General features: G+C 37.4%; 1 protein-coding gene and 1 long non-coding RNA gene across 5 annotated transcripts in view; one reads left to right on the forward strand and one right to left on the reverse strand.

The window, feature by feature from the left end:
* The window catches only part of GRM5 (glutamate metabotropic receptor 5), a 282,787-nt gene that overhangs the window by 253,375 nt on the left and 5,204 nt on the right, over positions 1 to 24,208 (forward strand). For 2 of the 4 annotated variants that reach the window (XM_035329190.1, XM_035329196.1), the window contains 3 exons: positions 2,217 to 3,156; positions 16,770 to 16,865; positions 18,428 to 18,589. In XM_035329190.1, the coding sequence (XP_035185081.1) occupies positions 2,217 to 3,156; positions 16,770 to 16,865; positions 18,428 to 18,589 (1,198 nt within the window). The remainder of the gene's footprint in view (positions 1 to 2,216; positions 3,157 to 16,769; positions 16,866 to 18,427; positions 18,590 to 24,208) is intronic. The other 2 variants (XM_035329202.1, XM_035329208.1) reach the window with 2 other exon arrangements.
* Positions 10,071 to 13,321, reverse strand: LOC118168700. The gene is made up of 2 exons (XR_004751741.1): positions 11,500 to 13,321; positions 10,071 to 11,305 (listed from the first exon to the last, which is right to left on the reverse strand). It is a non-coding gene; the product is annotated as an uncharacterized LOC118168700 (long non-coding RNA).

Raw genomic sequence — 24,208 nt, forward strand, 5'->3', positions numbered from 1 at the left:
AGCACCAATATAATTCACAGTTATAATACGTTATAATTAATATGATTGACATCCGGTTCTTAAAGTGTATATAATATACAGACAATTCTGAAGCATTTTACATCAAAGAAATGAAATCTGATGTTGAAATTTGTTCATAAATTATTATATTTAAAATAATGTAAAGGGAACATTCCACTGTGATTAGAGATGACTTCTCTGGGTTTAAGCATCTCTAGATGGCTTCTGTAGGTATGTACCTACCAGGGATAAAAGGAAGACTAGGGAAATTGTGGGCCCTCTCCAGAAGGACACAGGCTGCCTGGGTTATGGTAAAGGCTGAGTTAAATTTTTTACCTCAGTCTTCACCAGTAAATGCTCTAACCACATAGCCAAATCCCAGAAGACAAAGGTAGGGACTGGAAAAATGATGAACCACCTACTGTAGAAGATCATGTTTCAGACCGTCTAAAGAACTGAAGGTGATCAAGTCCATTGGACTTTATGAGATACCTCCATGTGTCCTGAGGGAACTGGTGGATGTAGTTTCTAAGCCATTGTCCATCATATTTCAGAGGGTGTGGCAGTCCAATGAAGTTCTCACTGACTGGAAGAGGGGAAACATTCAATTTTTAAAAAGGGGAAAAAGGAAGACCCAGGGAACTACAGGCCTCACCTCACAGAGTCAGCCTCACCTCTGTGCCTGGCAAAATCAGGGTGTAGATTCTACTGGAAACTCTGCTAAGTCACATGGAAAATAAGAAGGCGATCAGTGACAGCCAACATGGATTCACTAAGGGCAGATCATGCCTGACAAATCTAGTGGAATTCTATAATTGGGTTAAAGCATTGGTGGATAGGGGAAGAGCAATTGACATCATTTATCTGGATTTGTGCAAAATATTTGACACTGTCCCACATGATATCTTTCTCTCTAAATTGAAGAGACATAGATTTGACAGAGGAACCACTCAGTGACTAACGAATTGGCTGGATGGTCACACTCAAAGAGTTGCAGTCAATGGTTCGATGGCCAGGTGGAGATCAGTAATTCCTCTGTGTTCCTCAGGGGACAGTGTTGGGACCAGCGCTGTTTATCATCTTTGTCAATGACATGAACAGTGGGATTGAGTGTACCCTCAGCAAGTTTGCCCATGACACCAAGCTGTGTGGTGTGGCCTACACACTGGAGAGAAGGGATGCCATCAAGAGGGACCTGGACAGGCTTGAGAAGTGGGCCCATGAGAACACTGTGGAGTTCAACAAGGCCAAGTGCAAGGGCTCTATATCTGAGCTAGGACAATCCCAAGCACAAATACAGGCTGGGTGGAGAATGGAGTGAGAACAGCCCTGAGGATTGTTGGTGGATGAGAAGCTGGATGGTGCATCAAAAGCAGAATGGCCAGCAGGGCAAGGAAGATGATTATCCCCCTCTGCTCTGCTCTCATGAGACATCACCTGGAGAACTGAGTTCAGCTCTGGGCCCCCAGCACAGGAAAGATGTGGAAATATTAGAGCAAGTCCAGAGGGGGGCCACAAGGATGATGAGAGGACTGGAGCCTCTTTTATGAAGACAAATTGAGTGAGTGGGTGTTGTTCAGACTGGAGAAGAGAAGGCTCTGGGGGAGACCTCTTTGCAGCCTTCCAGTGCCTAAAATGGGCCTACAAAAAAGCTGGGGAGGGACTCTTTGTCAGGGAGTATAGTGATAGGACAAGGTGGAATGGCTTTAAATTAAAAGAGAATAGGTTTAGAGTAGATATTAGGAGGAAATTCGACGAGGACAGTGAAGCACTGGCCAAGGTCGCCCAGAGAAGATGTGGGTGCCCCATCCCTAGAAGTGCTCAAGACCAGGCTGGATGCACTTTGTGCAACCTGGTCTGGTGGGAGGTGTCCCTGCCCATGGAACAGGACAGATCAATTAAATAATCTTTAAGGTTCCTTTCAACCCAAACCATTCTAAGATTATGTGATTCTATGACTTCTCTTAATCAGTTTGGTCATTTTTTCAATCACTGTGTTAGACTCCAAACAGATAAACTTTGTTGCTGAAATAAGCTACCACTGAAAAATATTGCCATTATATCAACATAATCTTAACCTACTGTTATTAGAAAGGCATCTTCCTGAAAGAGAAAAAGAATAGAAATATCAGAAGAATCTGTAGCTTTACCATTAAAGAATCTCACTCCTACAAACCTCAATTTACCTTCCTTTTTTTTCTTTTTCTTTTCTGTAGGTTGTGACCTCATCCCAGTCCAGTATCTCAGATGGGGTGATCCTGAACCAATTGCAGCAGTTGTTTTTGCATGCCTGGGTCTGCTGGCCACCTTGTTTGTTACAGCTATATTCATAATGTACCGTGATACTCCAGTGGTCAAATCATCCAGCCGAGAACTTTGCTATATCATTCTAGCTGGCATCTGCTTGGGTTACTTGTGCACTTTCTGTCTCATCGCAAAACCTCAACAGATTTACTGTTATCTTCAACGAATTGGCATAGGTCTCTCCCCAGCTATGAGTTATTCTGCTCTAGTAACTAAAACCAACCGCATTGCAAGAATCCTGGCTGGCAGCAAGAAGAAAATTTGTACAAAGAAACCTAGGTTCATGAGTGCCTGTGCCCAACTGGTTATTGCATTCATTTTGATATGTATACAATTAGGCATAATTGTTGCCCTCTTTATAATGGAGCCACCTGATATAATGCATGATTACCCAAGCATCCGAGAGGTCTACCTGATTTGTAACACTACCAACCTGGGTGTTGTAACTCCCCTTGGATATAATGGATTATTAATTTTGAGTTGCACCTTTTATGCATTTAAGACAAGAAATGTCCCAGCTAATTTCAACGAAGCAAAGTATATTGCCTTTACAATGTATACCACCTGCATCATTTGGCTGGCTTTTGTGCCAATATATTTTGGAAGCAACTACAAGATAATTACCATGTGTTTCTCGGTGAGTCTGAGTGCCACGGTGGCCCTTGGCTGTATGTTTGTGCCCAAGGTCTATATCATCCTTGCTAAGCCTGAAAGGAATGTACGCAGCGCATTCACCACATCGACTGTGGTCCGCATGCACGTAGGGGATGGAAAGTCATCTTCGGCTGCAAGCCGGTCAAGCAGCCTGGTGAACCTGTGGAAAAGAAGGGGATCATCTGGTGAAACCCTTAGGTAAAGTTTGCTACTGTGTGAGTGTGGGGAATTAATTATGTTGTTCTGAGAGTTAATTAATAATACAAATAGTGAAAAGACAAAGGGAGATATATTAATTCTGTTTGCCTCTGCACTCGGAGAAGAACAAGACCTCTCTCCCACATCTGTAACAGCTCCAAGGTCTGATTTAGTAAAAACACTGTACAAAAGCTGGACAGCGATCTATGGGCAAACAATTACATTGATGGAAACATGGTCTGTATCAACTGTACACTTGATGCAGGGAAGGAAACAAGATCTTAGGAGTGAAAAAAAAAAAAAAAAAAAAAGAATATAAACAATATAACTAAATGCCTTGTCCTTAAGCACTCATTTGCAATCTTTTTCACTTGAATGAATTGCATAGCATGGTATTTTTCCTCTAGTCACAGCAGGACAACAATAGGGTTGCTGCTAATGCTACACAATCAAGGTGGAGTAGTCAACACAAGTGGCATCGTGAGCTATTCTCAGGCATCTGAGGATTTCTTTCATATGACTCTTCTGTTATGTCTTTACTTTCCTATTCCCTTGATTTTCCTTTCTTCTACCATCTCTTCCTGACTTTTCTTTTTGTCCTTACCTATCTTCTCTTCTTTATCTATCTTGATACTTTTTTCTATACTCATTTTCCTAACTCCATCAAATTCAGAAGTCCACAGGCCCCACTCTTGCTACCCTTCCTGCCATTAACCAGATACCCCCTTGGTAGATATTTCTTTGTCTCTTCCCAATAAATTATCTGAATTCAGTGGTCATGAAGACGGCTTGTATGTTCAGTGTATAAAAACTACATTGAGTGAACACCAAAGAAAAATGAGAATTCTTGAGTGGGAATATTGTATAGCCTCATAGACAGAATATACTGGAATGCAACCATCCTGGTGGTTCATTTTCATCTTTTGATTCCTTGCACTTTAGATATGAGTGGTATGGGGATGATTTGGGGTTATTTAATTGTTAACTTAAACTAGGAATTCGGCCTATATAAATGACAGTGCAGGATAACAGTCTTGTCATTCCTCAGCCATATATATCTTGCCTAGAAGTGACAGGTAGCTGTATTTCCTTCCTCAGTGAAATACACATGGATTTTAGGATTGATAATATGAATGTTTCCAGACATGCCATTGTTCACAACAGAACTTATCATGGAACAAGGGAAATTTATACTTCAATTTTTGTGTGAACCACGGTTTAGACCCAAGGGAGGATTTTAATATTAACACACAGAGGGCAGATTATGCCAAATGATGATTTGTTTCTGCCAGAACATTACTCATGATTCTCTTTCAGTGACTTTTAATTGGTACAGAAATGATCCTTTTTTTACAATAGATGTAATGCTTATGATCTGTAAACTGTTATCTTCCAGTTCATTTCCAGGTGCAGATTAAGATGCTGTTTCAAAATGATAAATTCTGTACCAGCTGAAGTGATGGTTACCCCTCTTTACAGCCTTTTTTTGTATACATGAATGACCTGAGAAATTCAGACCAGAAGTCCTATAACCTGGCTGAAAGAGACATTCTTCATAATATATCCTCAACAGGAGGGCCTTCTTGCTCTTTGGGATCATTATTATTTTCCCTCACTTTTACTGCAGAGCTCATTTGCCATCTCAAAACTTTTTTATCCTGGGCAAGATGAACTTTTAGGTGATGGGAAGATTTTAGACTTGGGAAGGATTTATTTGTCATCTATTAAGACCCAGTTTTAAAAGATATTGCTCTAAAATCTTTGTTTTATTCTGATGAGTAAGTAACGTAACTTACTATTAAATACCCTTAAGGATAACATGTATTTTCTTCTTTTTGAGGACTCTGTTTCCATTTCTTTATATGCTTCAATGTGTAGATAACACCTGTAGTAGAGAGTTACTAGTAAAACATAATAGATTTTAATTCATAGTGATTTCTTTTTCATTAGCACCGTCTTGGAAATGACTTCAGTCCTGAAGAGCATTGAGTGTGTCAGATGTATGTGTTTAAGAATGAAGAAGGACAAGGTTGATATATTGGCATATTTACCTAGATATAAAAAACTAGAATGTTTCAGTTAAAACTTGGGGAAAAGCTTTTATGCCATCAGCAGTGCTCATCAACACTTAAAACTGCAACAAAGAAAACACTTCTAAATGCATGTGTCTGAATCCTCATCTGGTTAAAATATGATGGTAGCAATGAGTTTATCACTGCTTATCCATTATGTGCCTGAAGGTTTGGGAATCCAAGAGCAAACTAATTCCATCAATTATGAGAAATTATCTAAATAATGCCTCTTTACTTGCGTGAAAGAAAATGAAACAGATTCCTGAAATATACTGAAAAAAAAATTTAAATGCTGTTCAGGACTTCACCTATGTTTGATATCATCTCCAAGATAGAACAGAAAGCCACTTTCAGCCTCAGTTCTGCTCACTGTAGAGCATGAGCAACTAGAGTCCAACTGTTTTCCTAATATTCTTTTTTATATTTTTTAAGTACACAAATCAATATGTTTCACAGTGTTATTCAGCACAGTGTTCAAAAGGTTGTTTGGATGTTTTTTCAGGTAAACACTGAAGTACTCAGAATCAAAGGTAATATGCAGTAGAGCTACGTATTATTTAAATAGCATGGAGGGGGGTTATTTAAAAGAGAGTGAGTCAGTGTTGAATTTTAAAGAAACATGCTATTTAAATCACCAGTGTAGAGAGGCGCCCTTATCATTAGCATTTTGCTTCTTGACACTAATTTATAGCAGTGTAGTATTGCATCAAATCATTGTCAAACAGATAATGCCAAGGCTCCATTCAGAGCTCTTACATCAGCTGCGAGATGACAGATAACAAGACTGTTTTTGCCTAAATAAAGCAATGCATCTGTTACAGTCCTAAATGACTTTTTGCATGGGGTGCTCTTCATTTAAGAAACTCAGACAAATTGTGGCTTTGTGCTGGAATATATCTTCACAAACAAAGTCTGTAAAGGGGCAGGGTAAAGTATTCTTTGCCCAGTGAAATGAAAACTATTTCATGTAGGCTATTATGAATCAGCAGTACTCAGCAAAACATATTCTACCATCATTTCAAACCAAGGCTACCACAGTGGATGTTAGTAGAAGTGACACCACAAAGAAGCATCCTGAACACCACATAGCTGGAGTAAAAGCCACACAACCTTACAGAAAAGCACCTGGACTTCCTGCTTCCAGTTATCAGTCATTTTCATGGGGACTAGGAAGACCATAAATAATTTGAGAAAAAAATCCATCTTACTTTATGGTCCCAGGAATTGTTATCACATATGCCACACAGTTCTTCTTTTTGAAATACAGGCTGGTTCATCCTCTCCTCAATTCAAGTAACTCCATATCCTGGTAAGATAAGGACGTTATATTTCTCCTACAAGAACTGATACTATGGTATCAAGGGATACACATCCGAAGGTCTCAGTTACATTAATTTGGCCTGGGACATAAAGCAGATGTTCCAGTGTTCCTTTCACATCTCTAATATTTTAGCCCTAAATCGCACTTATCAGTTTAACCACTGTAAGTGTTTTTTTCTTCAGGAACATGTTGTTAAATGACCCAAACCACAGAATTTTCATTTTCCAAGCTTATGCTGTCCCTTTAAACACACATACATCTCACTCCACCTGCAAAAAGGCAAGTTTTCTTTCCTTTAAGGTAGGTAGTTGCCTGTTCTGAGAAACCACTGAAGTGTTAAAAACAAATTACTCCAAAGTCTTCACAGTGCAGCCCATGCCCCTCCTCTTGAATTGTCCCACTGTTGGCTGTGGATGACACAGTGTTTCCTGCCCTTAACTTCTTCTGCTGGAGGTCTCCAAACACCTTCAGGAGCTGCTCAGTCACTTGAGCATCAAATTCTGAACTGCTCCAGCCCGTAACATGTTAAGGGAAAGACAAGAGGAACCTGGAATCCTTCTGTAGATCAAGCCATGACCTGGACACAGAGAGTGAAGCTATTCAGGCAGTGAAGCGAGAACCTCCGAAAGAAGAGGTTCAGAAAACACCACTGTAATCCCAAGGTAATGCTCTCTGCTTGAAGATTAAAGCCTTAATTCATGTTCCTCCCCCTTTATTTATTTATTTATTTTGCAGTGGCATTGAGAGACAGAATAAATGAATTAAGGTACTGCAGGAATTTATTTTTTTTTTTTTTAATTGGCAGTTGACCATTCTCCCTGTGACAGTGTTGGTGTCACTCAGACTTCTCTTAATTCTGATTGCTAATTTAAGCAAAGGACTGAGCATTACTTCTGATCTGTTATCCAGGCAGGTAGATGTGATCACTCAAAAGAAAAGAACTGTCACCAGAGTGTCAGATGGCATTAGCCATATTCAAAATATATGGTATGTTTCCTGTACTATGCATACTTCCTCCATCCAGATGTGAAGAGCAAAGCTCCAGACAACAGAAAAGATGTACAGCTATTTCTGCAGCTTATCGTACACACTTACCCTCAGCAATCTACAGATCTCATTGAAATTTAGGATTCATAGCCCACTGTGGCAGTGATGTTTCTTTCCACATGAAATTACTAGTCCATGAGGTATTATTTCCTAAATAATTGAACAGAAATGTTAGTTGTCGAAGCAAATGAACTACCTCAGGTGGACCACTAGAAAATCTACACTCATATAAATCACTGTTAATTTTGGGTTTTCTTATTCAACCTAGACAAAGATATTCACAACTTCACTAACGAATTAGGTGTCATTCATAGGCATTTTTTTTTTTTTTCTCAAGCATTATTTTGGTACAGGGGCAACAATGTGAAGGTCCAATATGATACATGCCTTGCACAGGTATCATTCACCTTCCCAGGCACACATGCTGTTGACAGCCATTTCCTGTCTCCTGTGGGGACAAAGTGATGATAAAGGTAGGTTTTTCCACTGAACTGGAATTCAGCCTTGGACCACCAGTTGCTATAATTAGTATTTACATCAAAATGTCCCAGAGTGTGCCATAATGAGGCATTTTGGGAACAGGTGTCTACCATTAAATTATGCACTCTGGTTTCTGCAAGGAGATACTATTTTTTTCCCCCTCTCTCTTCTATCTCTTCTCTCTCTTTTTGCCTCTCATGTCTGTCTCTATCTGTTTTGTGACAATTCAAATGGGATATTTTGATCCACAAAATAATGAAGTTGTGCTTGGACCCACCTAGAAGGTGCCATTCATGGTTTAAAAGTATTGAAGTTAAAGTTCTATGTCATACATCAGCACATCTTATCTCAGCACCAAAATCTTGAAATGACCTTTTCAGAAGTTTGAACCAAAATTTCTCAAAAAAAAACAAAACAAACAAACAAAACCCACTAACACAACAAAAGCACTACCTTCTTTTCTACAGGAAGAATTTCAAACATTCAAAAAATCTGAAACTTATAAAAAGTCTCAGGCTTGAAGTAACCAGAGAACTAATTTTACCGGTTACAGAAAGTTCTGAAAGGTCTGACTATAACATTTTATTATTATTAATAATAATAATAATAAATGAGAAGGCATTGAGATTCCAGCCAAATATTCTTGGAATAAATCTCTGGCAATGTTATGTGCAATTTGCCAAGGGGCTCCAAGATACAGTCCATAGAGTTTGCACGGCCTAGAAGTCAAATTTTGACTGGGAGTGCCACATCCATGAATAAGTAGATGGATTGTAGCCTTGGCCATCATCAAACTGTATGCTCTTATAATAAATAATATGTGTACACATACCAGAATGAGGAATTCTGACATAAATGTGAGAAATTCAAATTCCCTATAACACAGGGGATAAGATAAGTTTCCTGAGAGATAAAACAGGATGGTTATCTGACATGGAGCTTTCAGACCTGTTAAAAATACAGGAGACCTACAAACCTGATTTAGCAGAGTAGGAAATAAAATAGTGTTTGTATGTGCTGGGGCGGGGGGAGGGAGGGGTTGAAGTTTTGTTGAAAGCTGAAGCTGGCTGGCATTCATTACGGGCATGCTCATTGAGAAAGATACTGATTATGAATTTCTGCCACAACATATTATATGGAGACACATATCTTACAGTACAAATGCCAATTTTGTCTTCATTTATATGCAACATGAACAATTTTTTTGACATGTTTTGAATGATGATAAAATGTTATAGTTTTCCTCCAAACTTAGTTGAGAAACGTTTTACTTACCGTTTTGTCAGGGCATGTGTTATGGGTTATGGGTTAAGGGCCAACAAACTTGGTGATCAGAGTGGTCTTATGTTACGCTAACTCTTCATCAGGTCCATAGCCTGGCAAAACAAAAATATAATGCCCCTTATCCATGGATTAATATATAACAAATAGATACTTGGTTCTTCCTTTTCTGCAAGTAATTGCACCGTTTTTCTCACAGAAGTATGTGAGAGTATAGAAGAGGTGGTAACCTCACGATATTGAGATCAAGACAGGCATATCACCTCCTATACAGAGCTGTATCAGCAGCCTGTCAGTTATGCCAGGATGGATTGTTTTCTTCCTGAAGCCTGGTGTCTTGAATAAGATAAACATTGATTAGAAAAGACAGAGAGTTATTTTCTAACCTTGTGAAAAGAGCAGTGATTTTCAATGCCAAATAGTGAAATTTTATAGAATAAGCAAATCATTTCTTAAGACATTAAATTGTTTGAATTAACTCTTGTGTGTACGGTATGGAGTTGGGAGATAAATTTCATACATTATGTAATGTCATTAGAGAACATAACAATTTACTTGAGTTGGAGGTCTGGATCAAAGGGGATTGTTCTTATTTGTGAAATGAAATCTAACCATAATGATACTACAAAATATTAGTTGATCACTTCAGAGCCTTGCTAGAAGTGAATTTTGAGACATGAAGGAAAAAATCTTTGACTCTATAGGAAGTCAAAATTCATTTGACTGATTAGTCTGCATTTATTAATGAATCGTTTCCCAAATGAATTATTCTGACATATTTTAATCTAATATGCTACAGAAACTTAGAAGGTGAGATTACTGAATAATTTAAGTCCTTCATTTCTTCCATGTACTCCTGGTGTCTTTTTGAACAAGCTTGATGCTGTGATTAATTAAACTTCAAATATTGTGAGATGATTGGCGAATATTTTATGAAACTCAGTGAGAGGAACTAAGTCTGAAAGATTTTGATGAATTGTTGCTAAAACATTCCCTCTGTACAATGAATTGGTATTCTTGACTGCCCTGATTACAATGAATTTTAATACGTGTGCAGTGCTAGTGTTGTTGTTTAGAATTTTTACTCAACTTAAATTTATTTAAAATATTGATTGATTTATATAAATTGTTTGTCTGCATTGACTGAGCACATTGAGTATTCAAGCTTAATTTTTGGAGTTATGCATATTATTAGGACAGTGTCCCCATAATTTTTAAACAAATATCCTAGCTGAACTGTTCAAATTAAATTATAAACACTTCCCTGTCTACTCTTGCACAAATATTCTCTAGATGGCAAAATGTAGTTAGTACTACCAAAAAAAAAAAAAAAAGAAAAAAAAGAAAAAAAGAGAGGAATAATGAAGATGGGACCAGCAACTTGTTTTCTTAAGGGGAAGAGCTCAAGAGTTTTCTATTTTTTAACAGCAGTGCCTACACATTTTTCTTTGTGTTTCATCTTCCAACCTGTCTCCTGAAATTCTGGTGACAAATAAATGTCACTCTATGCTGTATCAATACTATCTTTGTCACTCATGCTGAAGAGTATGAGAGACAAGCCATGCATATGATCTCACGTCCATTCTGAAAGCAGGATATAAATTCTGTTGCACACTACCATCTGGCCTGAACACAGGCTTTTCTCTAAAAGGAACTTCTGGTTCTTTCCAGAGCAAACTCTTACATGAACTGATATTTAGTTTAATTTGTTAAACAGAAGACTAAGACTTCTAGCCTAGGTCCATACAAGACATCTATCTGTATGAAAATGGCTGTATGAATTATAAATATGGTATTTGTACTTGAATACTGGAATTCGGTGTAGAGAGGTAAAGGAGATGGAATATCAGCTGATTTAGAACTGTTTGTGATTACAGATATTTTCTAAAAACTGTAACTGAAATTCAACCCAGGTGTTTGCTAAAATATATAAAAACATTATACTTTACTTCTCTATAGTTTTGGTTACAGCATTGTATGTTGCAATGATTACCCAGTATGTTGACAATTGAGGACTACACCGCAATTACGCATTTACCAAAAAAAAAAAAAAAAAAAAAGAGAGAGAGAGAGAAAGTCATTTTATAGTTCACAATTCAATAATGAATTAGCAGAAAAGGAAGGGTTCAAAATTTAATAAACATCCAGAAAAAATGCAAAACATTAGAAAACAAAATATCAGTATATGAGTCAATATATGAAATAAACAGGATAGCATAATGGATTGAATTGATTAAAAAAAAGATCAGAAAAGAGAAACACCTTTCTTATAAGTCAACAAATTTTTAAAATATCATCTTAGAAAATATGATATTTGCCTCTGCAAAGTGGGGCCCCATCCATCTACTTCACAAACTTAAGGAAGTTTCTAACATTTACAATGTTTCAGAGCAAAAGAAGCATATCTTTCTTTTTCAACATAAAGAATGAAATAACGAATAAAGTAACGAGACCTTCCTATGGGATTTGTAGTTATATAAACCTTACAAAAGGGAGGACAGAAATTCAATGTAGTGGATACATTAAGCATAAAAACAAGTTTTGTGTAAATAATATGTACAGAAATCCTATAAAATTCTTTGTCCAACATCTCAGAAATATCCCTTCTGGAGGAAGGCAAATAAACATACCAGCAATATTTTATTATTGAACTATTCTTCTTCCCTTGATTCATTATAATACTTTGTGTAGCACACCATCAAAAAACTCATCTTGATTCACCAGTTGCAATTACATAAACAATTGCTTAATTAGAATAAGTTGAAAAAAAAATAAAAAAAAAATAAAAAAAGATTCTGCTACACTTAAAACAAATAAATAAATTATGCATTTTGTTTAAAGTATTTTGCTTGCTGAAAATGTGCTATTAAGCAAATAATATTTACATGCTGATTTTTTAGAAAAGAAACTATCAAAAAGTGTCATATTTAATAATATACAATTATTCATGACATAGATGGGAAAATGCCTGTAATAGACTTAAACCTCTTTAAAATTGTTCAGTGAAATGTGGTACAGTATCAAAGTATTATGACCCACTTTGCAGAATGGTTTTTCAAGAATAGTGTGTTTGCAGTTCAAAACAGTAACAATGCTAAATATCCTTCATAGTCCATTCTTTACCCATTTATGATGAAAATTTCATACACTTTTTTCAAATATAGTCTAAAGGTCAGCCCTAACTCTGCTGCTGTGAAATGCAAGATCTTCGTTCTTTCTTAATAACAATGCCAAGTAATAGTGCAGGTGAAAAATACTACTTGTACATAGGATTTGACATACATAATTGAGCCTGGAAAAGTGGACAGGTTTGTAACATTCAGCTGTCTGTCCAAGTACCAGGCATAAGTGCACTGAAAAAAAAAGAAAAAAAAAAAAAGAAAAAAGTGATCGAAAACAGAGACAATATTTCATCAATGCACTATTAAGCTTTCTGAATCCCTTCTCCTCTCTTCTTTCCTCTCCTCTTCTCTATTAATTTCCCTTTTCAGGGATTTAAAAAGTCTTGCTTCAGTTTCATTCCAAAATAGAGAAAAACAAAGTTTTGGGGTTGAAATAATAGATACCTGCTTTTATTACTGTTAACTTATGGGGAAAAGCATTATTCAGAAAGAGTATTAGACACTTAAGTATTAGACACTTATACCATGCTCATTATCTCAGACCAAAACCTGTAATCTTAATAATTAACAAGACCCTTAGGAATTAATAAGTGCAATGCTGAACTTCTGTCCCCAATACAGCATTAGCCCTTGCACTACAATCAGATTTGGCTCTACTTGCTCTGTCTTGCTAAATGTTCCCATGGAAATGTCACTTTTTCCACCCTTGCAAGGTACAATTTCATGAAGACATTACTCCTACCTTGCAGCAGAAAAATCCTGTTGACCAAACCTACTCTTTTCCTCTGGGTCTAAACAGTGCCAAGTACACATTTGGTTTTCAATAAATAAATTTCTGCATATCATTATGAGATTGCATTTGAAATATGAACTGATGATAGATCTCCATCTCCTACACAACTGATTAGATTTGCTTAGCACTTCTTTATATATATATATATATATATCTCCAGGATGCCAACACCTGTCTCGAAAGTGAAGACATAGTCTAAAAAAATCCAAAATAGTCCATATTCAAGGACTATGTAAAGCACTCATTAATACAAGGACTCACACCTTCACTGAAAAAATAAAAAATATTAAAGTAGGGGGAGACATATCAAGAGATCTAAACATGGTTTCTAAAACATTGCAATAGATGATTATTGGTGTCACTCAGGATGTTGACTCCACCCTTATTTCCCATAATATCCATTAATTTTGGTCTACAAGATGAGTTTTGCTGGAGGGTGAAGGTGGAAAGGAGAAGATGTAATGGTTCCTCAAATCCAAGCAGTCACACTTGTGTTTCCTTCTAATATGCACATCGAGTATTGCCAAAGCTCAGGCAATACAGACATGGCTTCTCTCATCCCAGGATTGAGTTTAATTCTCTCTCCTGATCTCTTCTGGAAAGTGCAGAGCACTGCTCTGTAAGACAGAGTAGGTTTGCAAAGTGTTTGGTAACAAAGCCCTAAAGTGATTGAATTACTGGGAATTAATTCTCTACTTTCTTGTAACCAATTGTCACTCATAAAACATATTGGGGTACATCGTTAAACATTTCTTCTGAGGACAACTCACTTCAATGAATAAATAAATAAATAAATAAATAAAAGGTTAAAAAACAACAAAATGAAACAACTTGCAACTCCATGCCCACAGATGAAACAAACAAACAAGCAAACTAACATAAAAAAATACAAAAAAGACCCCAAGGCCAATGCAGAACACTTCAAAGCCTTCAACAGAACTTGGCTGCATTTGCTCCTGAACTGCTCTTTTGCACAGACACGAAGTCCTCTCTCTCTCTTCTAACCAATACACAGCCCTGGAACTGACCCTAAGAAAAGAAATCCATTCTCACAAACACTGCTCACCCTGTAGTGTTTTATGCCTCCTCCATATGCCAGGTGAAATGCAAAATCATTTTAATGCTAGCATTTGATATGACAACTGCAAACAAATGTTTGAGGGTGTTTTTTTTGTGTGTGTGTGTGTGTGTTTTGTTTTGTTTTGTTTTGTTTTTAATCTTCTCATATTAAATAATTTAAAGTTATTTGTTTTAACAACCAACAGGGGGACAAACTACCTTTACATTTTTCTAATACAAGACATTCTGGAGCAAATTATGACCTTTAACTGTTTTGAATGATGAAAACCTTTTTTATGCAGAACTTCTGGTATCTCTTTCCAGAGATGCACTTTCCACGGTAGGAAGGTTGATTAGAGATTGGTCACTGCTTTCATAATTATATGAGTATTGTGCATTGAATTATCGTGAAACAGTTACTTCAGGGCAGTCTGTGACATACTTCTTCTGATGATTAATTTGCTCTTGAGTGAATAGCAGAACTTGAGACATTCATAGCAATCTCTCTGAGAACCATTCTGCTGACTTGCACGGCAGTGAAATTTATGGTGGTGACTGGGAAATGGGATTTTTTTTATCTGTTTCACAAGGATCTCAACCAAGGTTTTGTTGCAGAATGGATTACCAAGGACTTACCTCTTCTTCCTTCTGTTGGCTACTTTTATAGAATTCTATTTATTGTTAGCATTTAGGTTCTCCAAATCCCTTTTCTTAGTCATACCTTTTCTTCCTTCTGTCTTTCTGAGCACATAGCATCTCTTTTGCTTAACAGGTCTAAATGTAACTGTTTTCTTCCTGCTCTTCCTAAACTCTACCTTCTTTGACATCTAACCTTCACATCATCTTTATCTCCTTTCTTTCCTATGAAGTTTTCACACATACTTTTCTCTTTGCTCTTTCTCTCTTGTTACCTCAATTGAATTTGTATGATGTAGTTTGACTTCCTTTGTAATTTTTCTACTCTCTAAGCCCATCCACTTTTTCCTCTGCTCTAGGAATCAACTTCCATTTACTATGTATGTGTCCTGCGTGAGCTTCATACCTATTTGGGAGCACTGCACATACCGCCCTGTGGATTGATTTAAAACCCTTGGTAGCCAGTCTGCAAAGCTCCTGTTGTTCCTCCTTTCAGTAAGATTATAATTTGTAAATGAAAGGACTTCTCTGCACTGAGCACATCTCCCTTTACTGTCTCCAGTTCACTCTCAGGTTCACTAACCTTCTTCCTCAGTTATTTATACACTACCTCTGAGGATCTCCTATAATTGCATCCCAAGTTAAGACTTTGTGTTCACTCAAGATATTTCTCTTTTTCAGGATTGTTTTCTTCAAGGTACCTTTTGTTATCTAGATCAGGTTAATGGACAAGCAATAAATAAACCATTTATTCTGTCATGTTAGCAGTGTTAAACTAAACTGACTTCTCCCACAGAATTTTGTTAAATACCTATGATGAAGCTTATAACATGTGGGAATGGAATATCACAAACAACTTTTAGAGAAGTGATCTGCTGCACGTTTTGCCTAAATTTTATTAAAAAAAAAAAAAAAAAAAAAAAAAAAAAAAAACTAGATATCTCAAAACATAGCCCAGGAATTTGCACAATTAGGATGAAAATCACCACTGGAAAGAGAGCCAGCATAAGATCTCTGCAATATTCATATCCCGTTTAAGTGCTCAGAGAGTAAATGATGACCAGATCTTATCTTGGCATCCTATCCAGGGATTAATTAAATCCTCAAGTATTAAATTTTTTATCCAAGTTTATTTTTTATTTTTTTAATCCAAGTTCAAGGTATGGTATTTAAGGCATTCATAGTACTGCACTGGGCTCTAGCATTGGTACTGTTTTCACTTGACTTCATATCTACATCTTAAAAGTCATCTAGCCTCCTTTTATTGCAAATGCAGAGTAAAAGGCCCTTTTGTGACATGAACTGTGAGCCCACCCAAATTTTAGACAAGCAGTCAACCACACTGGTGCTTGCTTTGGCAAGCAGAGGAAGAAGACAAGTGTTACAGACGTGGAGCATCAGAGAAAGAGAATAAGTTGATATTGAGAACGTAGCCACCAGTTGATTTCTCACTGCTCCTTAATTTGTGTTGTTTGGCTTAAACTACTGGCCTTCACATGCTGGTCTAACTCCAAAAATTATTACAGACAAAAGTTTACTGTGTTATTTATTCTGTAGAATTTTTTAGCTCTTCCAATATGCATATATATGGATAAATGGTGAGCACCTCTCCTGCATAGCCCTGTTTGCTTTAGCACAGGTCTGGGGAGCTATTCCACTGCTCCCACAGCTGCTTTGCACTATATCTCACCACTGCCACAGTAACATTCATGTGCATGGCCCTTTGCACAGCAGCTGTCACAGAAAGCTGAGCACACAATCACTTCTTTCTGTTTGCTCCTGTTGTTGTCGTGATTTATTAGGTACAAAGGCAGGAGACTGGCCCCGCACAAGTCGGAAATAGAGTGTTTCACCCCAAAAGGGAGTATGGGGAATGGTGGGAGAGCTACAATGACCAGGTAAGCCAAAAGCAAGTGGCCTTAGGTCAGTGTGATATGTCTGTGAACAAGAGGAACAGTCCTGGGACAATGACAGCCCAGATGCTCTCTGTAATTCCTGTGCATCCCATGTAGTATGTCTAAAAAAAAAGTATCTAAAAGAAAACACATGGCCACTGCTGATTTCTGTGTTTCATCTGACTGCAGAAAACCTGCACCGTGTTCATTTGAGTGATGCAAACCACATGTCCTGTGTGATGTTGTCATAATATGGTGCTTTGGGGAGGAGAAACTTCACACCTGACCCAGTAGGACAAATAAAGAGAGACAGTATTCAAACATCAACAGCTCCAGAACCCCTTTAGAATTGTGGCCCCATTATATTAGGGGCTATAATTTGTCTAATCAACTGCGCTCAAAAAAAGAAAACAAGATTGATGAAAATGTTTTCAAAATGAAAATGTTGGTTATTCACAGTCAAAATGTCTTGTGGGAAAGTGCTAAGTTTTACAGTGGTTCTAAGGAAATGTTTCAAACACATTTTAAATACAGCTCAGAACATATTTTTCAAAACTTTATTAATTTAATCTAATTTAAATATTTCTTTTTGGTTTAGACATATGTTGGATAACATACATCAATATTATAACTTTAATTAATATTATGTACTACATTTTTAAGTGTTCCTGGGATGAACCATTTTAATATGGACATTTTTATGTTTTTCTAATGAATATTTTGCACAATTTAGTTCTAGGAAATATTTGGAGGTTTCAGCTATCCATCTCATTTTGAGTCCAGTCAGATTTCTAAATGTTGGACTCTCCCATAGGACAGAAAATCCATTTCTCCAGACATCTCCATTAAAAAAAAAAAAAAAAAAAAAAAAAAAAATGAATAAGCTACTTGTGTCACAGCCAGTTGTAAACCTAAATAAGGGTATCAGAAAAGGATACTCTTAATAAGCATTTTATGTGTATGTTGCATTCTACTACAAGTTAGAAATATTTACTTTACTGTTTATTAAAAGATCTTTATTGACCCCTGCAAGGTTTTTGTAAATGCATTCAATGAGCAGAGTTTGACCAAATTATACCTTTATTTTTCCCAAGTGTTACATCACAGGTGGATTTTATCACTGTAGGAGGGTGTTCAGTGAAACACTCACAGTGTTACGTTCCCCTAGGTTGCAACTATATCCACTCATGTACATAAGGCTATCAGCTATAATGCCACCTAACACACACCTGGGGGATTCCTGCCATTTAAGTAACATCAAGAATGTTCATAACTGTGTGGTGTACCAAATGTATACATCCCTGTTACTTTTTGTCAGCCAGGATTCTGTTTCTTGTCTCTGTGATGTCTAGGTATTTATTTTTTCCTACATTGCATTGTCTTTGGTGATAATTATTCTTCCTTTTAAAGTTATTTGGAGTTGCTATATAACAGAATTTTGTAGAGCAGAAAAGTACATTTAAATGTCAAACAACTGTATTTCATTGTACAGTATTCAGCTCTGTTTTTCCTGGCCATATAAAAACACTTGAAAAACTTCTTTTTTATATTTTATATCTTCACAGTGAAGAATCTGTTTGCATTCCAGAGTGTAATCGATCTGAGTCAAGTAGAGATGAGAAAGAGGTTCCCGTTAAAGAGGATGCCCTAACAGGCAAAAAGACTGGAAACTGTGTCAGTCTAATAGTGCCACAGCAAGACTGTCAGCTGCAAGACCTACTCAAACAGTTAAGAATATGTGCTGCTTAACAGAGAGTGCAATTGCATTTGATGGCTGTGTTTTGTTGTCTCCAGCCACAGTGTCCTGGCCAGTGGTCTTGTCAAATTTTGTGAGCTCAGTAAAGTTGCTACCGAGTAGCCTAGGAAGGAAAGCAGGTGCAGATCTTCTGTCTCAGTAAGTACCAGACCAGTGCTGAACATCACTGTGATGAAGTGCACATGGAAAAAGACAGATACAGGCATCTGACCACATATGGAAAATGAAAAGATCCCATCATCTTTTCTCGCTTGTATTGTAATGGCAATGAAGAGGTCCCGTGACACTGACCAAGTCCCAGTTAGCCTAAAAAAATCTGTGCAGTTTTATCTGGACAGGATTGTTCAGCTCATGTTCTCAAATCTCTCATGAAATATCATTTTTGTGTTCCAAACCAAATGTGGATATTTTTCACATTGGGGCTTAATGATCCCTGAATATGTCTGACATATAGCTCTTTTTTTTTTTTTTTTTTTTTTTTTTTTCCTCAAGATGAAAAGTGACGTAACTTTGTAAATGGGTATGCTTTGAAAGGCAATTTATGATTAACAGAGTTACTACATCTATAACACCAGTAAGCACTATTCACATATATCAGATAAAATCAATTATGGAACGGGGTGTTTTATGAGGCTTTCACAAAGCAAACATCAACACGTTGTCGTATTTGCATTTTTGGTTTGATTAAATGCCACAAATAAGAAACTGCTTAATACAGTGTAGTAATCATTTTGCCAATATACATAAATGTTCCTGTAGTTATTTACCAGTTATTTATCAGAACACTAGAAGTTCCTCCAATCGTTTGTGCTTTGCAGAGGATGGAATTCCAGTCAATCCTTGTTTCCTTTTTTCTGGCTATAAAACTAGAAGTGTTAAATCCTTTTATTTATTTATTTATTTTTCTTCCTTTATATATATATTTTTAATTTGCTTTTCTTGTGTACTGCTTGTGCTTCTAATTTCAGTCAGTGCTAAGCTGATGTTTACTATTTTTTCCCATTTCAGTTTCATACCTTTAACAAATTATCATAAAGTCCATTGAAACTAATGTCAGCTAAGCATGTCAGCTAAACATGTCAGCTAAGCAATGTGGAAAATGTCTTAAAGCTGTGTGCATCAGGAAGCAGAATTGACAGTTCAAGTGGCATTCTTCTCTCCCTATCTGGTTGTTAGGATGCTCCAGTGTAGCACAGATGTGCTCAGAGATGCTTGAAGTGACATTTTTTAGATAAGAAGTAAAATCCATCACTAGCTGCCTTGATTAACAATTGAGATGAATTCTCAGTAAGAGAGAGAAAAAGTTATATCTGGCATTGAAATCATTTTTGCATTTTAGGTCATGACAATAGAAGTGTTTCATTCAGACACAAGACACTTCGTTTCCCATTCTAACCAGGCATGCTGCTGAAAGAGATGCTAGCATTGCTGTCACTGGTGGCTGTCCTGGGAGGTCAATTGCAAAGGTTCTGTCTGCCTGCTATCCCTTACTTTTTAGTTTCTTTCATCCTCATAGATTATAGTTATTCTTGTAAATATCAGCTGTGACTTCCATGAGGAAAGGATGTAATGACTGATTACAGTTCAAGGAGTAATACTAGTAAATATCCTTGTCCTTGTAAACAGAAAAACACTTTTTTGTTTGTTCACAACGTGATTGCAAAAGACATTTAATTCTGGTACTTAGTACAGGACAAAATGATTTTTTTTCCCCTCTATAATTCTTTTTTGTGTTTCATTGTTATTTATCTCCACAGAACAAACAGCTATTTAAAATAAGAGAAAGGGCAACAAGCTACCACATTACAGTGGTAGAACAGAGCTAGTTTAACCACCTTCCAGTTCTGCATCCTTTCAGCCAGTTATCCAGGTTGTCATGCAGTCACAAGAGAAACTACACAATTCTTTGTATAAGGTTGGAGGAGCACTCCTCTTAAACTACTTAGTTCATTTCACTGTTGTTGTCATGTTACGAGGCATTTGCATGCTCTGAGGGATGAAGAACATGGGTCACTACCAGCAAAATGTTTGTTGATCTGAGTGGACTCAACTGACAAGACTAGAGAAACAACACACTCATGCGCCCATACTTGCACATGTTGCAGGCACACATACAGATCTCCTCATCAGAAGGTTTTAATTAAATATACAGATATCATACAAATCCTTTTAAGGCAGAATAATTATACCTCCCACAAGACCAGGTTGCTCAAAGCCCCATCCAGCCTGGCCTTGAACAATTCCAGGGACGGGGCATCCACAGCTCCTCTGGGCAACATGTGCCAGTGCCTCACCACCCTCCACGTGAAGAATTTCCTCATAACCTCTAATCTAAATTTCCACTCTTTTCATTTAAAAGCATTCTCCCTTGTTCTGTCATTGTCTGCCCAAGAAAAGGTTTGCTCCCCATCTTTTTATAAGCCTCCTTTAAATATTGAAAAGGTGCAGTGAGGTCACCCCAGAGCCTTCTTTTCTTCAAGCTGAACAGCCCGAGCTCTCTCAGCCTTTCTTCATAGGAGAGGGCTCTAGCCCTCTGATTAGCTTCGTGGTTCTCCTCTGGACCTGCTCTAACAGATCCACATCCTTCTGGTGCTGGTGGCCCCAGACCTGAATGCAGCACTCCAAGTAGGACCTCACAAGGGTAGAGTAGAGGGGGACAATCCCCTAACTCTCCCTGCTGGCCACACTGCTTTTGATACAGCCCAGTATGCTGTTGGCCTTCTGGGCTGCAAGCACACACTACTGGTTCATGTCAAGCTTTTCATCTACCAGAACCCCCAAGTCCTGCTCTCAATGAGCACAGTCTCTAGACTGTGCTCACAGCTGGGATTGCCCCAACCCAGATGCAGCACCTTTTACTTTGACATGTTGAACCTCATTAGGTTTACATGGGCCCACTTCTCAAGCTTGTCCAGGTCCCTTTGGATGGTATCCCTTCCTTCTGTTGTATCAGCCACACCAGTCTGCTTGGTGTCATCTGCAAACTTGATGAAGGTGAACTTGATCCCACTATGTCATTGATAGAGGTACAGTACCAGTCCCAAGACTGCCTCCTGAGGGACACCACTCATCACCAGCCTCCACTTGGACATAGAGACATTGACCACCATTCTCTGGGTGCAACCTTCAAGCCAACTCTTTATCCACTGAATGGTTCACCTTTCAAATCTCTCTCTCTCCAATTTGGAGATCAGGAAGTCATGTGGGGCCATGTCAAAAACCTTACAGAAATCCAGGTAGATGATATCAGTCAATCTTCCCTTGTTGATTGATGAAGTCACTCTATTGTAGAGGGCCACTAGATTGGTCAGGCATGATTTTCCCTTGGTGAAGTCGTGTTGGCTGCTGGATCACCTTCTTGTCCTGCAGGTGCCTTGACACTGCTTCCAGGAGGATCTATTCCCTGATCTTCCCAGGCACAGAGGTGAGGATTACTAGTCTGTTGTTCCCCAGGTCCTCCTTTCTACCCCTTATAAAATGGGAGCAATGTTTCCCTTTTCCAATCACTGGGGACTTCACCTGACTCCCAGGACTTTTCAAATATGATGAAGAGAGGTTTGGCAACTTCTTCATCCAGTTCCCTCAGGTCCCTGGGTTGCATGGCATAAGGCCCCATAGACTTGTACTTGTTCACCTTCATCAGGTGGTCTTGAACCTGCTCTTTGCTTACAGTGGGAGGGACTTTGCTTCCCCAGCCTTCGCCTAGAGGTTCAGGGAAAGGAGAGAAATGGGAAGCCTGACTGGCAGTGAAGACTGAGGCAAGGAACTCATTGAGTACCTCCACCTTCTCCACGTCATAGAATCACAGAATCATAAAGTCATAGAATCATATCCATTGCTACCAGTTCTCCCTTCTAAATATAAATACTAAATATGTAGCTATGCATTCTAAGCTTTCTCATAAAATATTAAATTCTGTAATTTTAAACTTATTTTACTATTTCATTTAAACTTATTAACAAGAGTATAAGTGACTTATTTTGAGTTAAACATGGTTTCACTAACTGTCCCAATGCTAGTAACTAGGCACATTTCATCAGAATTAATTTTAGAATCTTTAGGAGATTAATGAGAATGGCACACTTGCTAAATACAAGGGGTTTCAGCTGCTGTGACTGTCAGTTCCACTTCCTGACTTCCATTTCTTCTGTATTTTGAAGGACTAAACGAATCACAGTTGTTTTAATGGCAGCTAGCTAAAGAAACCCTGGTGGCAGAGCTATGCACTGTTTCATAGAGAATCATAACAGAGAAAAAAAAAATAGAAAAAAAAATCCTATATAAAACAAAACCCGGGAAAAATTTTTTTTTTTGTGTTTTAAAAAGAAAAAAAAAAAAAAAAAAAAAAAAAAGTAAAAAAGATATGTAATGAAAGGGATTTTTTTCTCCTACCACCTAAGCAGATGAAAAGCAGTTAATACACCTTATGAATACAGAGCAAAGTCTTAAAGACAAACTTATATGACTATAAAAAGTTTAAGTAAGGGAATATATAAATAAGAAACAGTACTAATTGTTATTCTGTTAGGAAGTGGACAGCTATAACAACAATATTTGAAATATCAGAGACTTCAAAAGCTCTCTCATTTATATCACTTTCATTTCTTGTACATATTATGTTATGTCTAGAAGACTGGGAAGAAAACTAGTTATCAAAGTCAAAGCAGCTTTTAGTAAAGAGACAGAAAAAATAATTAGTGTGACTGGTTCTGAGGAAATCCTTATTGTACATAAAACTGAGCCTAATTAACCTACAGTGAAAGCAATGAAAGAAATGTGCCATGCAAAAGACTTTAGTATATGTATATAAATATCTTGCTAACATTTTGGTTTGGAAATTATGTCACTAATTGGAGTTTACTCATCTCCAGACATGACCTGTACTTTGCTCTGCTCCAGTCAGCGGATTGTGCCAGTGGAAAGGGCAGAGCAGAGTAAAGAAACATAGCCTGTGTTCAGATGGTCTTAGTAGAATTATTAAGGAGCACAAAATTGTAATTCTGTTGTTCTCAACTGAGAGAGACAAAATCTGTTTGCAAGAAAACTCTAAACAATTAACTGACCTAAAATTTCCAGTCACTCAAAGGGATATGGAACAGATGGTCATAATAAATGTAAACAATTGGCTGTGATATTACACTAGGATACAGTGTAATCTATGTTTTTGCTGTATCTTTATTTTTCTAAGTTGTGTGCATTGTGGTGGTTTTCAGTTAAATTGACAGAGTAACAGTATACAGAGCAAGATCTTAAAATTCCACCCCTAAAATTTAACCCTAGCCCAGCCTCATACCTCCTGAAAACAAATGTGTGGCTTTCATACAGATGATAAGTGACTGCACATCTCAGTCAGGTGTTAATTTTGTAGTAAGTAGGTGCAACATGATAAATGGGAGGATACATTTATACTTCCAATTATTGCTGGGCAAACTACTGGAATTTTAACCACAGGGCATTTAACCGAAAAAAATAAATAAATAATAATGACATTTATATCAAACAGCCTCTGAGTCTCCTTTACGGCCCCAGGATCTCCATTAGGGCCACACATATGGCATATGTATATTTGGGCACAGCACAAAGCCTGTAA

The sequence above is a fragment of the Oxyura jamaicensis genome, chromosome 1 (genome assembly GCF_011077185.1).
Source record: "Oxyura jamaicensis isolate SHBP4307 breed ruddy duck chromosome 1, BPBGC_Ojam_1.0, whole genome shotgun sequence".
Classification (NCBI taxonomy): Eukaryota; Metazoa; Chordata; class Aves; order Anseriformes; family Anatidae; genus Oxyura; species Oxyura jamaicensis.